We start from the raw sequence: 16,897 nt of genomic DNA on the forward strand, positions 1-16,897 counted from the left end.
GTCCAGGATTCCACCTGCTGCACTTAGCTGCCCACAGAGGCTGGGGAAAGTGATGGTCAGGGAGGGGAAGATAGTGGCCTCAGTCACCCTTTCCCCTCCCCCAGAAAATCACAGATAATATCAAGGGGAAGGTGTGCAGTCTGGCAGTGTGTGCTGTGGCTTGGCTTGTGGCCCACGTGCGGATGCTGGGGCTGGATGAGCGTGAGAAGTCTCTGCAGATGATCCGCCAGCTGGCAGGGCCACTGTATAGTGAGAACACCCTGCAGTTCTACAATGAGAGGTCAGTAACCCGTCCCCTCGCTTCTGGAACTCTGTAGGCCTGTCGTGAGAAGCCAGCACCTCTAATAACCAATATCCCCCTCTTCTCTTACCTTCCCAAAACATGCTGCTCACTCACCCACGTTTTTATTTACGTGTTCACCCACTGACTCAGCAAGATTTAGTGTGTGTCTCTGTGCCTGGAGTGTTTATAATCCAGTACCTGCTGTGTCCCAGAAATACAGACCCCAAATAGCTATGATTCCTGTCTTCAAAGAGCTCAAGATCTGGAGAACTAGCTTACCAGAAGAACAGAGTGGTTATCTTAGCTCTATCACTGTCTAGGAACTATGAGCCCATCTGCAAAATTATAAGCCTTCAGCCTGCCTACCCTCGTCATCCCCCTATCTGGCTATCTTTTGTGACATTGTCCTGCCTTGGCTTTTTAGAGGCTTGGAGGACCTCCCTGGTGACTTCAGACATTGAGTTCAGTGGTGTTTCCCCCTTCCGATAACCTTTTTTTAATATAATTGTGGTAAAAATGTAACCTAAAAAAATTTGTCTTAACTATTTTTAAGTATCTAGTTCAGCAGTGTTAGGTATTCACATTGTGGGGGGTGGGAGGTGGGGGAGGGGGGCGGAACAGATCTGCAGAACCTTTCATCTTGTAAATCTGAGACTTTGTACCCATTATGTAACAACTCACCCTTTTCCCTCCCCCAGTTTCTGGTAACTACCATTCTACTTTGTTTCTATGAATTTGACTACTTTAGGTACCCCATGTAAGTGGGTACAGTGTTTGTCTTCTTGTGCCTGGCTTATTTCATTTAGCACAGTGTTCCCAAGGTTCATCCATGTCGTAGCACATGTCAGAATTTCCTTCAGAATAATATTCCATCATATGTATATGCCACATTTTGTTTATCCATTCGTCGGTTGATGGACGCTTGGGTAGCTTCGCCTCTTGGCTGTTGTGAACAGCGCTGCTATGGAATGGGCATGTACAAGCAGTAAGCTAGGAGAGAGGACTCACCAGGTGGCCCTCAGGATGCTCCTAGAGGGGGGAAGGTGGAAACATTGAACCAAAACACGGTTGGAGAGGGTCTGTGAGATCACATCTCCTTTTTTCCTCACATCATTCTCTATTCCTTTGTCCCTCACATCCATCCTCCCACAAGTAATGGAGGGTGTGCTCTGACGTAATCCACGCTAAGCACCCTGACTCCTATCTGGGTGAAGAATAGTCGGAAATCTGTGGGTGCATCATGCAGGTGGGAAAAAGTGGGCCTGAAAGTCCTAGCAGCTTTCCCAGAGCTGCCCAGCATTCCAGGAATAGTTAGCGCTCAGACTCCGGACTGCATTCACGGTTGAAGACCGTGTATGAGAAAATTCCTGGACATACGCTTCTATTTGCCCAGCTACCAAAGGCCGGGAAGAGTCTTGTGGGGCAGTCCTTGGGCCCTTGTCCTGGAAGTAACAGTTTACTTTGGGAGGAGGCCAAGGCTGGGCGGGGACCCCACCCCCACCCCCCCAGCACTCAGCCCAAAGGGAAGTGATCATATTTATTTATGTCCAGGGATTGGCAGGGCCCCAGCTCTGGGGGATGGGGGAAGTTGGAGACAATGAAAAGAGAAAACAGGAATATATCGTTGGAATAACCTGGGGGAGGAGAGCACCCCCTCCACACACAGGCTTTGGGCCCATCAGGTGAGAGGCCTCCCAGGAGCAGGACTGGTAGGGGCAGGTCTGCTAGGGCTTTGTGACTTCTTGTCTCCTCCCTCAGCATAGAATGGGGTTAGTTCCCCAGGAATATTTCCGTAACTCGAGTCCTGGGAAAAGTCTGGCCTGGATGTTTGCTCCACTCTTGAACCTGATATTGCCCGAACCTGAATCTCAGGTCCTCTCCTCCCTCCCCCAGGGTGGTGATCATGAGCTCGATCCTGGAGCACATGTGTGCTGACGTGCTGCAGCAGACAGCCACCCAGATCAAGTTCCCATCCACGGGTGTGGACACGATGCCCTACTGGAACCTGCTGCCCCCCAAGCGACCCATCAAGGAGGTGCTGACAGACATATTTGGCAAGGTGCTGGAGAAAGGATGGGTGGACAGCCGCTCCATCCACATCTTTGACACCCTGCTGCACATGGGAGGCGTCTACTGGTTCTGCAACAACCTGATTAAGGTACCTGGGGTGCAGCGGGTGTGGGCCAGACACCCACCCAGACCTAGGCTGGGGGAGCAGGTATCCTCGAGACTCAGGGAGACCTCTGAGAAAATACCTGGTAGCACCAAAGTCAGTCCTGTCCCCGCATTTCCCTGCACCCAGCCTGGTCAGCCGGGCTTCTCTGGGAGGCCTCTTAAGTGCCGTGAGAAGATTCCTTGGAACACAGAGGCAGGTCCTGGCCTCGGGGCTCCTGGGCTCTGAGGGAAGCCCCCTCTTCAGGGAGCTGTGGCCAGAGGCTGACTCGTAGTGAGGGATGGAGCAGTACCCGGGGCTTCCCCTTGTGTGCTCTCCCAGAGAACCCCGTGTTTGGAGCCCTCAGCTGCTAAATCTCCCTCCCCGGCCCCTCCAGGAGCTGTTGAAGGAGACGCGGAAGGAGCACACACTGCGGGCGGTGGAGCTGCTCTACTCCATCTTCTGTCTGGACATGCAGCAAGTGACCCTGGTCCTGCTGGGCCACATCCTGCCTGGCCTGCTCACCGATTCCTCTAAGTGGCACAGCCTCATGGACCCTCCTGGCACTGCGCTCGCCAAGTAGGATTCTCTCAGAGCCTCGAGTCCCCACAGCACAGGGCCCAGGGGGGCTGGGCTGTGGGGAAGCCCTGTCAGCTGGGGCCTGATCAGCACTGGCACGGAAACCCTCTCTGGGGCCCTCTGACTTTACCTTCTTTCCCTGGAACCCTTTGCCAGGTTAGCTGTCTGGTGTGCCCTGAGCTCCTATTCTTCCCACAAGGGACAGGCATCCTCGCGCCAGAAGAAGAGACACCGTGAAGACATCGAGGTAGGGCGCATTCATTCATGTGCTCAGAGGACATTTACTGGGCCTTCTGTGGTAAGAGACACCTTCCCTGGGTGGCTGCGTCAGGGCTCAGTTGGCCGAGCGTCTGTAAGGGTGACTGTGTGAGGGGGTCTGTCACTAGGGCTGTGGGAGGGTAAGGGAAGCTGGTCCTACTGGAGATGCCGGCTGAGGCCTATGGGGAGCTGACTCTTCCTCACTCCTATGTGAGCTGCAGCTCTCCTCCCTGATGACAGGGAATTTGGGGACTCAAGGGTGTAAAAGTGACTCTCCCGCCCTCCAGGATTATATCAGTCTCTTCCCCTTGGATGACATGCAGCCCTCGAAGCTGATGCGACTGCTCAGCTCCAATGAGGAAGACGCCAACGTCCTTTCGAGTCCCAGTGAGTCCCAGTGAGCGTGCGGACGGGGCTGGGCGGGCTGCTCCTTTCCTGGGAACTCACCCCTGCCTGGGAAAGTTGCTTGGTGTGGTCCGTGGCTGCCGCATATCTGCGGGTCAGAGAGAGTGTGGGGGAAGTTTGTCTCATCCCGCTCCCCACTCTGCTCTGTTTTCTACCTGCCGAGAGCCCAGGGTTGTTGGGGAACTCTTCCGAAGGACTGATGCTCTTCTGCCCAGACCCCAGCCCAGCCCCGCATGCACCACTGTCCCTTCCCCGTGCCTTACTCACCACAAGTGAGTTCACTGCCTCAGGCACAGTCTGTGCCATTGACTCACCAGCTCTGGCCTTCCTTCCCCTGAAACGGCCCCTGAGGTCTGGGCTGGGACATGGGGCTGCTCCCCACTCTTCCTGCCTGAAGATTACCCCTTCCTCTCCAGGCTCTCTTTTCCAAGGGCTTCTCCTGTGGCACTTAATTTTTCCTGTTTCCAGAGATTTCTCTTGAGTCTAGACATTTCTCTAAGGCCTTTTTGGGATTAAATCACCAACTGTGCACTTGGGCAGAGGAAAGATGTTGAGGCCGCCACCTACAAACCCTGTGACCTTTGGCCACTCAGCAAACCTGAGTCTTGGTTTCTTTGTAAAATGGGATTGCGAGGATTAAGTGGCCTGATCCACGCGCAGGCCGCAGATGGGCGCCTGGCGGTGTTCACCAAATGTACTCTCTCCTCTCCCTGTGGGATGTCTGTATTCGGGGCCCCTCTGTGACTCTGGATCCAGGACCTTCCCCGGGCAGGCCCTCCATGCCTGACGAGTGAGGGCATCCCCTGGGAAGGGGGGTTTTGAACGCAGGAGGCCTTTTCCTCAGGCCCCCTCTGCCTGGCCCCACAGCCGACCGCTCCATGAGCAGCTCCCTGTCAGCCTCCCAGCTCCACACGGTTAACATGAGAGACCCGCTGAACCGAGTCCTGGGTGAGTCCTCCCACTGTGCTGCAGCCAGAGGGGTCCTCCTGGTGTCCCTTCACTCCTGCTATGTTGCCCCATCTCCCCGGTTGCTGGCTCTCCCGTCACCCCCAGACTCCCATTTAGTCCCTCTTCACTCGTTTTCCTTTCACGCTTCCTCTTTTGGACACCCCCATTTGGGGGGCATTCTGAGCACTTCTTTCCTTTTGCTTTCTGGTGCCACCACCACCTCCCAGCCTAACTCCTCTCAGCCCCTTCTCACGGAGTGCTCACTCTCCCCCCATCCCGCACAGCCAACCTGTTCCTGCTCATTTCCTCCATCCTGGGCTCGCGGACCGCCGGCCCGCACACCCAGTTTGTGCAGTGGTTCATGGAGGAGTGTGTGGACTGCCTGGAGCAGGGCAGCCGCGGCAGCATCCTGCAGTTCATGCCCTTTACCACCGTGAGTGCTTCGTCTCCAGGCCCGGCCGGTCCCCACCTTCGGGCTCAGATGGGGCAGCGAGTCTTAGTGGAAGCCTGGGGTTCAGTGACAGCCGTCAGAGTAGGAGGGGCCTCCTTCCTCCCAGGACACCGGGGCCACCACCAGGTAGCCCCAGTGAGCGGCCGTTTGTCTGTCTGTGGCAGGTATCAGAACTGGTGAAGGTGTCAGCCATGTCCAGCCCCAAGGTGGTTCTGGCCATCACGGACCTCAGCCTGTCTCTGGGTCGCCAGGTGGCTGCCAAGGCCATTGCTGCGCTCTGAGAGGCTTGGAGTGGCTGCAGGGGTCAGCTGGGGGGGGGGCCCACGGCTCCAGGCGCCTCAGAGGGGAACAGTGAGGAAAGATGAGACATCATTGCTCATATCCACGTGATGTAAGAACCCTTTGTCATTTCCAGATCATTCCCCTACTCTTGACATCTGACCTCTAAGACGTCTCCCAGTTTCTTTCTTTCATAATTTCCTCTCCCCCTGCCAGCACCTGAAGAATGTGAGCAGCCTGGCTCTTAGCCCAGGGCCCTCCACACCCCCCCCCCCTGCCCTGCCCGCCACCCCCCCCCCCCCCTTCCAACAGTAGATGTACCTCTGAGGAATTTTTACAGGTGCAGAGTGTATATACACACATATATTTTTGTAACACATGAGGGAAGTTCACCTCAGCTCATTTGTAAATAAAGATCTTTGTGGGTCCCTGTGTGACTCCAAGTGGTGTCAGTGTTTGTCCCACGGGGGCAGGGAACATCTTCTCCTTGGAATCCCATATACTGTGCCCCAGGCAGAGACTCAGTCCTGTGGCTGAGGAGGTCTGGGCTCAGGTTCCTGTGTTTGTCCACTCAGCAGGGGCAGACCTTCCCTTCCTAAGACATGCACTGGGCGATAAGGAGTCAACACACGCCTGCCGCCTGCCCCCACACCCCAAAGTCAGACTTAACTCTGAAAAGGGAGAGGTTTTGGCTAAAGGCCCCACTGTCCTGTCCTGATGCTCTCCCACTAGGCCCAACCCCACCCAGAGTCTGACTGGCCCGGAGTTTGATCTGTGCTTTCCAAAAGAGGACTGGGGGGTGAGGGCAGGATCTGTTTAACCCTTGCTTGTCTTCTCCACACATCTCAAGCCCCGATTTCTTCAGGACCAAGCAGAGAGGGAGGGCTCTGAGCCACATGGCTGGGGACTCTGGCCCTGCTCAGCCAGACCTTTCTTTTTTTTTTCTTTTTCTTTAGTGTTTATTTTGACAGAGTGGCCCCGCTCAGCCAGACCTTTCTTTTTTTTTCTTTTTCTTTAGTGTTTATTTTGACAGATTGTGTGCACATGTGCACATGAGTGGGGAAGGGGCAGAGAGAGAGCGGGGACAGAGGATCTGAAGCGGGCTCTGTTCAGACAGCAGAGAGCCCAATGTAGGGCTCGAACTCACAAACTGTGAGATCTTGACCTGAGCTGAAGTCGGACGCTTAACCAACCAACTGAGCCACCCAGGTGCCCCCATCCTTTCTAAGGAGCCAGATGGGGAAGGGAAGTGAAAGATGCTCGAGGAGCCAAGGGGAAGCCTTGAGATGGGGGACTGGGGACCGGTTGGCCATCTGAACTTTCCTGGGTCTGGTGGAGGCACCCTGGAACCACATGCATCTTCAGCTGAGGACACAGGATTGCTTCCAACCTGCGGTGTGAAGCAGCCCCTCCAATCTCTGCATCTCTCTCTCTCTCTCTCACACACACACACACACCTGCCCACTCACCCTATGAGCTCAACAGCCCCTGAGGCTGAGACCAGCAGAGAAGTGGCAGCTGACCTGAGTTGCTCCCTGTCAGATCAGAAGCAGAACTTGAGGGAGAGAAGTACAGGGCCGGGAATTTGAGTTCTGACCCAGGTTGTCACCCTGAATTCAGATCCTAATCTGTAAAAGGCACTTACTCTATCGTCGTGGGCAGCTGTGAGTGTGGATGGGCTGGAGTTTATGGAAGATGATAAACTGACCAGCTCTGTGCAGACATTAAATCCTCCCTTGCTTTGGGCCAGTGTCTGTCTATGTCTGGACTATTAAGACTCCCCAATCCCACGTTCTCTCCCAGTATGGCTGTCCATCTGCCTTCTGTCTTCCCACTAGGCTGTGGCTCCTTGAGGCCAGGGACCATACGTGCCTTGCCCTCTGCTGTGTCCCTAGCACTTAGCTCAGTGCCTGCACCGAGCAGGTACAAGAGAAATCCATGCTAAAGACGTGAATGTTGATGAGCTAGAGGACGGCCCTCTTCCTCCCTGCATCTCCTCTTTCCCTCCCTCTGGCCTTACCCCCCACTCAGCCCTCCCCCACCCAATCCCTGGCTGGGCACCAGCTGGACTCAAGAAAGAGGAAGAACGTTTACTGGAGACAAACAAAACACTTTATTATCACAGTTTGGCTACAGTGAGAAAGTGGGGGCAGAGGTGGAGGGTGAAGAGTTGAACGTTCCTCTCCATCACACAGGCCCCGCACTCCCAGTCCCCCTTCAGCGAGGCCGGTAAGTGACTCTCTGCCCGGCCCTTGAGGAGTCAGAATCCTGACCCTGGTGAGGGTGGGGCAGGCATTAGGAGCCTGTCATTGTCGCTACGAGGCATCCAGAAAGATGAGAAATGTCAGCCATGCCTCGGCTCCCCATACTGGAAGTCAAAATATTCCCCAAAACATCTTGAAAACTAGATTCCCTAGCGAATTCGTGGGACCCCAGGGTCAAGCTTTCCGGCTCTGGCTGCCTCTGCGGGCTTTACTGTGTAGGGAAGGGGACGTGAGAAGCAAGGCCTAGCCCACCTGGCATGCACCAGGCACTTCGGTGAGGCCAGAGCGAGGGAGGACCCGGTAGGGGAACACTGCTGTTTAAATATTAAACAGGGTTGTCTTGTCTCCCACTTGGGAGACTTCCGGATGCTTCCGAGGGCCTCAAGGTGGGTACCCTTGGGCTAAGGGGTTCGCTGGGGTTCTTCCCAGTGCCCACCACAGAGCCAGGCCAGGGAGCAGTCATAGAAATCAATACGTGGTATTTACCTATCCGCCTCCCAGTCCCGGGGACAGATTTTCTCCCTGCTACAAGCAGGAGAATGAAACTCAGAGGTGGCAGGAAGGACCCAAGAGTCCAGGGCTCCTTTCTGCTCTTTCTTGTCTTTAAATATTAGGTTTAAATAGGCATAAATATTAAATAAAGATAAATACACTCGTGGGGGAGGGTTTTGCTCAGGGCTTGGTGAAGTGGCGCAGAGCACGGTATGCCACCTCTAGGAAGCTCTGCAGGTTGGAGGCAACCAGGGTGCCTCCTGCCCGGCGCTGGAAGGCCGAGGTGAAGGTTGGCATGGTGCCCTGGGTGGGCGGCTCTGCAGGGGCCATCCCCACGTCTTCCATCTGTGGGGGGGAAAGATGAGATCAGCAACCAGGCAGGCCCTGCTGCAAACACATTATTCAATGAGGAAACGCAAAAGGCTGATGGGCTGTGGAAGATCACACGGTTAATGGTGGGGCCAGGCCTTGAACCCAGGTCTGTTTCAAGGTCCAGTGATCTGTCTCCCGCCCTCATCTAGAGAGTGGGGAAGGGCCAGCAGCGAGGGGAGCCTGGGATGAAGTGGTAGCTCCTTACACACATGCCTGGGAGTGCTCCCATCCCGTTCCTAAAGAAGTGGGATACCCAAGCTTTCAGCCCAGTCTTTGGGGACCGGCTCAGTCCAGGCCCCGAACACTTGCCATTCCCAGCGAGGCTCTCACCTGCTGCCAGATGTTGATAGCAAAGTCGGTGATGTCCAGCTGCAGCGTGTCCAGGGTGGGGGCTAACTCGGGGGATATCCCTGCCAGGGCCTGCAGGAGGCCCTGGTAGAGGAAGAGGCCACTGTGGAGTTGATGCAGGCAGCCCGTCTGCGGGACAGAGTAGGGCGTCAGAGGTTGCTGCCCGGGATGCTCCTTTTGGGGCCCCAGATTGGAGCCTGGAGATCCAGGGAGACTTCCAGACCATCCTTCCCTCCCCTCATCGCCCTCCTCCCCGTCCAGAAACTCACCAGCTGCAGGGCCTGGCTGGAGCAGCTGCTCAGGGGAGCCTGGGGGATGCCCAGAGCGTGCCCAAGCAGCAGCAGCTCCTCAGGGTGGCACAGCTTGTGGGCGGCACACTGGGGACAGGAAGGATGCTGAGTGAGGGGGTCCTGATGGGGCTGGGCTGCTTCTGCTTCCCGAGTCCAAGTCCTCCCCGTTTCTCCAAGATCTTCCCCTCCCTCCTGGTCCTGCCAGGCTGCTCAGCCCCATTCTGCCCTCCACTGTGATCCCAGGCAGCCGCTCCGAGAGCACCGAGAGCACCGTCCCTGCAACGTTCTCTCCCCCCAGTTCCTGGCCAGACTTCCGTGGCTCCACACCTCTCCCTAATTTTCTCCCCGTTCCCCCTGGGTCTCTCCTCTCCCATGTGCCTCCCTGATGATGTCTTCCTAGTATTCCCGTCCCCTCCCTCAGCTCTTGCCCCTTCCTCCCTCCATGCAGCCCTCTGGGTCTTCTTTCCTCCACCACCCCTCTCCAGCATCTTTGTCCCCTCCTGGCCTCTCACTCACCAGCCTCTCCTGCAGCGCTGCGCCATCAGCCTGGACCTTCCTCACTTGTTCTAAGCACTTGAGCAGGAAGCTCTGGGGCAGGGAGCTGGTAGGGCCCAAGGGGGTGGCTTCTTGCACCATCCAGAGTGCGCTGTGCCACAGCAGCAGCTGCAGGGCTGAGGGCAGATAGGGGCTCAGGAGACATGCTGTCCACTCCCGCTGGGGTCCCTTTCCAGGGCCCAGGTTCCCCCAGCCCCTCTACTACTCCATCCTCCCTCCCTGGGGCTGGGACACTCACCGGTCAGCTTCATGGGGCTCTGGGCAGCAGGCTTAGCAGGAGGTCTGGGTGGGTCTGCAGACTCTGGGCTCTGGCAGGGATCAGCTCCAGAGGGCCTTTATACATAAGCGCATGGAGGCCTGGAAGGAAATTACCTGGTGCTACGACTAAGGCTTAGTAATAACTTTATGCAAATTTGGCGTTCAGGACAATGCAGGGGGGCTGGGACAAAAAGCTGTTTGCGAAAGTTTTGTGAAATTGTGGAATCTCTGATCCTTCTTTGACGTCCAGTCCCCTTCAAACTCCCTTCCTCCCCTTAGCCCCACCCAGGCCCGAATTGCCCCAGGGTGTTTGATCAGAACCGCTGAACAAAGGCCGAGCCACTGATAAAAGCCCTGGAGGCTGGAGGCTGGAGGCTGGTCAGACTGGGGAAGAGGCCAGCCTCTGGGCAGCCCCTCCCTCCCTCCCCTGGATCTGCTGGAGCAGTCCCCTGGCACTCTCCCTTGGGATTCTCAAGCCACCTGCTCCCTAGGCCCCAAATTCTGGGAGGGAAGAAGCTAGTTTTACCCCCCAAAGTCCAGGAGGCTGTCTTCCTGAGTCCCCTCCTGATGGGCCAGGGGCCTGAGATAGGGACATTGGGGTCTTGCCTCCCATCTCCACCCCACACTTTGATGGGCATCATCCCAGGCTCCTGTCGCAAACTGGTTAGCTGGGAACCCCCCAATCCCCCTCCATGACTCATTCCTTTAAGCCCCCAGAATCCTGGCAGAAACCAGAGGAAACCGGATGTCTGTCCCAAATGAAGCAAGACCTTTGAGGCTCTGAGTCTCTTGGTTCACCTGACCCTGCCCTTCCTCCTCCTCCCGCACTACGCCTCCCTCCAATGGTGTCCACCAGCGCTTTGGAATTGGGGGCGTCTGTGACACATGGCTTCCCAGGCCAGGTTCACTGCCAGTCAGAGTGTGTGCTGCCCTGAGCTGGAGAAAGGCTGGGAGTGAGACAGAAGAAGCTGCCCCAGCCTCAAATCCTAGAACCAGGCAAGTCTTGGAGTCTGTTCTGACCCCAGTGAACCGGCGCCAGAGAGGAAAGTGCCTTGCCCAAGGTCATGGATAGCAGAGTCAGACTCACAGTTAGTCTAGGCCTCTGCCTCAGGCTTGAGGGTTTCCCACAGGACTTGGGGCCTGACCGACCACACCCAAGGCTGTCACTTTCTGTCCCAATTTACCTCACCTCAGGCCAAGGAACAGATTTCTTTGGATGAGGAGTAGGTGTGTCTGCCTGGGTGAGGCCACCTCTGGGGCTGGGGTGCCCCCTGGTGGCCACAGCTGGCCCCTAGGGACTTCACGTTCCGATCTGTTCACATCTTGCCTCTGGTCTCCTGTCCACCTCAGGCTAGGCAGTTGGCAACCAAGCACTGACTGAGACCAGGTGTATGGCCAGCTCTGTGGGAGCAGAGGGGTGGGTTTAGAACTGTGGAGGTCAGGAGACTCATTTGCAAAACGTGCCCCTTTACCGTCCCCCAAAGAATCTCCAGAGGGCTCAGCTGGCTTCAGATGTTGTGCCGCACACTCTCCATACATTATTGGGTGTATTCCTTTCAACAAGCCCAGGAGGAAGGTACTAGAACCATTTCCCCTTTTACAGAAGATGAATATGACCTTGAAGAGGTTAAGTAACCTACCCAAGTAGCAGAACCAAGGTCTGCCCTGTGCCACAGTCTTAAACTCTTAACCATGGAATCTTTTTTAAAGCTTATTTATACTGAGAGAGAGTGAGAGCGAGAGCGAGAGAGCACGTGCAAGTGTAGGAGTAGAGCAGAGAGAGAGGGAGAGAGAGAGAATCCCAAGCAGTCTCCACACTGTCAGCCTGGAGCCCGATGTGGGTCTTGATCTCACAAACTGAGATCGTGAACTGAGCTGAAGTCAAACACATAACCAACTGAGCCACCCAGTGCTTCAACCATCAAATCTCTTAATCAATGTTTGGACTTCCTCACCTTTGGCCAGGAAGTTCTAGACCCAGACTCCTGTCTTTATCGACAGTCCAAGTGTGTAGGGTGTTTGGTTGGGTGGCCAGAATGGTGAGAGGGCTCAAAGATCACAATTTGAAGAAAACAGGCTGTTTTGATTGGGGAATCAAAGGAGGGGGTTGTTGCCTGGTCTCAAGGGCTGGACGTGGGACAGGGAGTGAAAGCCACAGCCGGCTAGTTTCCAGATCAACAGAAGTGACTAGCGGTCACAAGTGTTAGAAGATGGAGCGGGCGGCTTCCAGGGGAAGTGAGTGGCCCATCCCAGGAAGTGTTCTGGCATCCATTCCACAGGGAGAAAATCCAAATGTTGGCTGGCAATCATTGGGTACCTCTTATCTGTCAGGTACCTTCCATTACACTTTTGTCATTTCATCCTACAAACCAAGTGGAAGGATGTGGATTATTCTCATTATAGACAAGGGACAGCCTCAGACAAGTGAAGGGTCTTGCCCAAGATCACAGAACTGGTCAGGCGGTGGAGCCAGGCAGGAATTGCAGTCAGGCTTCCCAAGCCCCTGTTGTTCCCATTACACTACCTTCCTGTTCAGATAAGCTGTACCTCTTGGATAATGGCTCAATCCAGACTTCGGCCTTACCCATGGGAGAATAAAGACCAGGTAGAGAGCCAGGGCTAGTTACTGGCCATGACGCACAGGCTGAGCTGGACCAAAATGATCTTGGGGCAAAGGGCCTGGCTCTGGAGACCCTTAGCTGTCATTCAGCCTTCCAGCTTCCAAAGGCTTTCCCTGGTGTTTCTTAATGGCCAGAACTGGTCAGCAACTTCCCCTCATGCTTCCTGTTTTCATCTGGTGCTGGACTTGGAGCATCTTTCTAAGGGCTGTGGAGTGACTCATTTGTTGCAGACTCGGCCCGTGAGCCAATTTATGTACACCTCGTGTCAAGAAGGGGTTTTACATTTTTAAACGGATGGGCAACAAAAGAATATTTCATAACTTGTAAACATCATATGAAATTCAAACTCCAGCGTTCTTGAATAATTTCTTTGCATATTATTTATAGCTGCTCTGAAGGGCAGAAGTGAATAGTTGTGACAGACTGTATGGCTCACGAGCCTAAAAAATGTGCTATCTGGCCCTTTGAGAAAAGGTTGCAAACCATGTGCACAGTGCCTATGTGCTAGGAGACACACAGCGATGTCCTCTGCGGCACTGTTAATACTAAACCAGTGCACACCAGTAGGGGAAGGGCTAAATAAACTGTGGTCCATCCATACCACATATGCTTCCTTCCCCCCGAGCCCCTCACGGAATGAAAACTCAGCGAGGAAAGGAATTTATTGCTCTTAATAAAGCTGAATTGCTTTATTTAGCTGTTTCCCAGTGCCTAGGACAGTGCTGTGCATGGTATCACCACTAGATCTCAAAACCAATGGCGAGTGAAAAGAGCAAGTTACATTCATGTGATACATCATTTAAAAGATTTAAAAACACACAAAAATGCTGCAGCAACTTCTTACTCAACACGTTTCTGGAGGCAAGGGAAACAAAAGCGAAAATGAACTACTGGGACCTCATCAAAATAAAAAGCTTCTTCACAGCAAAGGAAACAATCAGCAAAACTAAAAGGCAACCGACAGAATGGGAGAAGATATTTGCAAACGACATATCAGATAAAGGGTTAGTATCCAAAATCTACAAAGAACTTATCAAACTCAACACCAAAAAACAAATAATCCAGTGAAGAAACGGGCAAAAGACATGAATAGACACTTCTCCAAAGAAGACATCCAGATGGCCAACCGACACATGAAAAAATGCTCAACATCACTCATCATCAGGGACATACAAATCAAAACCACAGTGAGATACCACCTCACACCTGTCAGAATGGCTAACACTAACAACTGAGGCAACAACAGGTGTTGGCGAGGATGCCGAGAAAGAGGATCTCTTTCGCATTGTTGGTGGGAATGCAAGCTGGTGCAGCCACTCTGGAAAACAGTATGGAGGTTCCTCAGAAAACTAAAAATAGAACTACTCTATGACCCAGCAATTGCACTACTAGGTATTTATCCAAGGGATACAGATGTGCTGTTTCGAAGGGACACATGCACCCCAATGTTTATAGCAGCACTATCAACAATAGTCAAAGTATGGAAAGAGCCCAAATGTCCATCGATGGATGGATGGATAAAGATGTGGTGTGTGTGTGTGTGCACACACACACACACATACACAATGGAGTGTTACTCAGCAATCAAAAAGAATGAAATCTTGCCACTTGCAACTACGTGGATGGAGCTGGAGGGTATTATGCTAAGTGAAATTAGTCAGAGAAAGACAAAAAATCATGACTTCACTCATATGAGGACTTTAAGAGACAAAACAGATGAACATAAGGGAAGGGAAACAAAAATAATATAAAAACAGGGAGGGGGACAAAACAGAAGAGACTCATAAATATGGAGAACTGAGGGTTACTGGAGGGGTTGTGGGAGGGGGCATGGGCTAAATGGATAAGGGGCACTAAGGGATCTGCTCCTGAAATCATTGTTGCACTATATGCTAACTAATTTGGATGTAAGTTAAAAAAAATAAAAAATAAAACCACAAAAAATACTGTATTTTGTAGAAGATAAAGTATAAAAACATAAAGCTGGAAGGCTACTTACGGAATTCATCAGAGCGGCTGCCTCTAGGGAAGTAAGGGAAGGGCCTGGGAAAGAAACAAGATGGGCTTCTGACTGATCTGTAATGATTTTCCTTGGTTGAAAAAATGACATGATAACCAAATGTCACCATTTATTAAACTTGGGTGGAAAACTCCATGGGTATTTGTTAGGTCATTCTTTCTGCTTCTCTGTAGTTTTGTAATTTAAAACAAAACTCAAAAATCAAAACAAAAAAAACAAAAAAAAAAAAAAAGAAAAAAACCCACCCAACCATAAAGTGGAGAACACAGTGAACTCTCCAAGCATAAAAAAGACACTAAGCTTCTCCAGGAAGAGAAAACCAAGCCAATGGGAACGAGTTAAAAGAAACTTCCAGAAAGTGAGCAGAAAAATAGTCTATCATAGAGTCAAGGTGGGTGAGAACCAGGAAATCACGTCGAATGACCCCAACTCTCTGTAACAGGATGACATACTCTCCAATCTGTTACCAACCAGGAGAGGACCTGAGGCACTCTGGGCCAGGTGCTGACTCTAAAATTTGTTAGCATCGAGGGGCACCTGGCTGGCTCAGTCTTTGGGCACGTGACTCTTCCCCACATTGAGTATGGAGACTACCTTAAAAAAGAAAAAAGAAAAAACAAAAACAAAAAACCTTGGGGCACCTGGCTGGCTCAGTTGAAAGAGTGTGCAACTCTCGATCCTGGGGTTGTGGGTTGGAGCCCTAACTTGGGTGTAGGTTAGTCTTTTTTTTCTGAGAGAGAGTTTCATTACACTTGGGAGGTGGCAGAAGCTTCAGGGCAAGTGGGCAATGCCAGATTACTGTGATCAAGGCTGGGACGGGACCAGGACCCAAAACAAGGCCAGTCGAAAACATGCCTTTAATGGAAATTAGGGATACTGCAAGATGAAAATCTTCAGTTGGTAATGAACACACAAACGAGACTTCATCAAACCCAGTGTGTCAGGTACTGGGCAAAGCCCCGGGAGGACACAAATGCCTCTTCATGCTCTCGAAGAACCTACAAGCTAGCTGGGAAGATAAGTCTTTCACACCACCTCCTGAGAGGATCTGATCTCGAGCGAGTGTTCCAGATGCCAGGGGGATAAATCACTGTGAGGCAGGAAGCCTGGGGGAGGTGTAGAAATCCTCGAGGTGGAGAGCCAGAGCGTGGCAGGAGAGGGAATGCAATTAAGCAGAGGCAGAAACCCACGAGGCCGTGTTCAGATAACAGCGCTTGGCAGGAACAGAGAACATGTACAGCAACGTCCCAGGCGCCAACAGTGAACAGCAGTAATTCAATGAACCGAGATGGGGAGCATCCCCGTCGGCGGCTGGGAGACGTCAAGACTGAGGCAGACACATTTCCCCACTATCTGCAGCTGGAGCCACAAGGAGGCCCCTCCGGGCTGACCCAACTCTCACTCTCAGGGAACAACCCGTCTCCCATTCAGTAAGGGCCAGCTGGGCAAAACCTGCTCTCAACCTGCTGCTGCAGCCTCATCAGAGACCCTTCTCTCCTCTTGCAAACCTCCCGAGGGTCAGACCCCTGCCATTTCTTTGATCCTCTAGAGGTCTAGATTTTTTTTTTAATTTTTTTTTTTTTAATGTTTACTTCTGAGACAGAGAGAGAGAGAGAGAGAGAGAGAGAGCGCGAGCATGAGCGGGAGAGGGACATAGAGAGAGGGAGACACAGAATCAGAAGCAGGCTCCAGGCTCTGAGCTGTCAGCACAGAGCCTGATGCGGGGCTTGAACTCACAGACCTCGAGATCATGACCTGAGCCAAAGTCGGTCGCTCAACCGACTGAGCCACCCAGGCGCCCCTAGAGGTCTAGATTTTTTTTTTTTTTTTTTTTTTTTAAATTTTTTTTTCCACGTTTTTATTTATTTTTGGGACAGAGAGAGACAGAGCATGAACGGGGGAGGGACAGAGAGAGAGGGAGACACAGAATCGGAAACAGGCTCCAGGCTCTGAGCCATCAGCCCAGAGCCTGACGCGGGGCTCGAACTCATGGACCGTGAGATCGTGACCTGGCTGAAGTCGGACGCTTAACCGACTGCGCCACCCAGGCGCCCCAAGGTCTAGATTTTTAACTTCAGAGCCAGGTCATGGAATCTAATCCTTTATTGGACAGATGTGGGAAAGGAGATGGAGAGGTTTAGTGACTTGCCCAATACTGGCCAGCCAGGTAGATGGGAGAGAGGCCCTCCTGATGCCAGATCAGCAGCTCTTTACCCTGCCCTTGGCCTCATTCTCATCCACAGTCACATCAGGTCCCCAGATTACACTGGGGCTGGCCCTCCCAAGACCAGGAAGGAAAAATCTGGGTCTGTCAATACTGTA

The 16,897-nt window shown here is 53.0% G+C and overlaps 2 protein-coding genes across 8 annotated transcripts in view; one reads left to right on the forward strand and one right to left on the reverse strand.

Annotated features, from left to right (window-relative positions):
- Positions 1 to 5,783, forward strand: part of MED24 (mediator complex subunit 24) — a 32,299-nt gene extending 26,516 nt beyond the window's left edge. For all 5 annotated transcript variants that reach the window (XM_058704751.1, XM_058704753.1, XM_058704750.1 and 2 more), the window contains 8 exons: positions 105 to 280; positions 2,177 to 2,441; positions 2,833 to 3,014; positions 3,171 to 3,261; positions 3,560 to 3,659; positions 4,545 to 4,625; positions 4,910 to 5,058; positions 5,241 to 5,783. In XM_058704751.1, the coding sequence (XP_058560734.1) occupies positions 105 to 280; positions 2,177 to 2,441; positions 2,833 to 3,014; positions 3,171 to 3,261; positions 3,560 to 3,659; positions 4,545 to 4,625; positions 4,910 to 5,058; positions 5,241 to 5,357 (1,161 nt within the window). In that variant the 3' untranslated portion in view covers positions 5,358 to 5,783. The remainder of the gene's footprint in view (positions 1 to 104; positions 281 to 2,176; positions 2,442 to 2,832; positions 3,015 to 3,170; positions 3,262 to 3,559; positions 3,660 to 4,544; positions 4,626 to 4,909; positions 5,059 to 5,240) is intronic.
- A 1,661-nt stretch (positions 5,784 to 7,444) lies between these two features.
- CSF3 (colony stimulating factor 3) lies at positions 7,445 to 16,129 on the reverse strand. Of its 3 annotated transcripts, none has more exons than XM_058704760.1 (6): positions 14,555 to 16,129; positions 9,915 to 13,873; positions 9,638 to 9,792; positions 9,101 to 9,208; positions 8,814 to 8,960; positions 7,445 to 8,456 (listed from the first exon to the last, which is right to left on the reverse strand). In XM_058704760.1, exons 2-6 carry the CDS (start codon positions 9,925 to 9,927, stop codon positions 8,292 to 8,294), a joined length of 588 nt encoding a protein of 195 aa, XP_058560743.1. In that variant the 5' UTR covers positions 9,928 to 13,873; positions 14,555 to 16,129; the 3' UTR covers positions 7,445 to 8,291. The 3 variants fall into 3 exon arrangements, with proteins under 3 accessions (XP_058560743.1, XP_058560742.1, XP_058560741.1); XM_058704759.1 differs by lacking the exon at positions 14,555 to 16,129 and having other exon boundaries at positions 9,915 to 10,033; positions 11,124 to 14,073; XM_058704758.1 differs by lacking the exon at positions 14,555 to 16,129 and having other exon boundaries at positions 9,915 to 14,073.
- Positions 16,130 to 16,897: the final 768 nt, after the last annotated feature.

Source organism: Neofelis nebulosa, chromosome 16, assembly GCF_028018385.1.
Source record: "Neofelis nebulosa isolate mNeoNeb1 chromosome 16, mNeoNeb1.pri, whole genome shotgun sequence".
In the NCBI taxonomy this organism is placed as follows: Eukaryota; Metazoa; Chordata; class Mammalia; order Carnivora; family Felidae; genus Neofelis; species Neofelis nebulosa.

What these genes read in the sequence shown, in the direction of transcription:
- CSF3 (XM_058704760.1), bottom strand. An exon ending in CCAGCCAGGCCCTGCAGCTG is followed by an intron (nt 8,961 to 9,100) that starts GTGAGTTTCTGG and finishes TCTGTCCCGCAG; the next exon opens with ACGGGCTGCCTGCATCAACT. An exon ending in CTATCAACATCTGGCAGCAG is followed by an intron (nt 8,457 to 8,813) that starts GTGAGAGCCTCG and finishes TCCCCCCCACAG; the next exon opens with ATGGAAGACGTGGGGATGGC.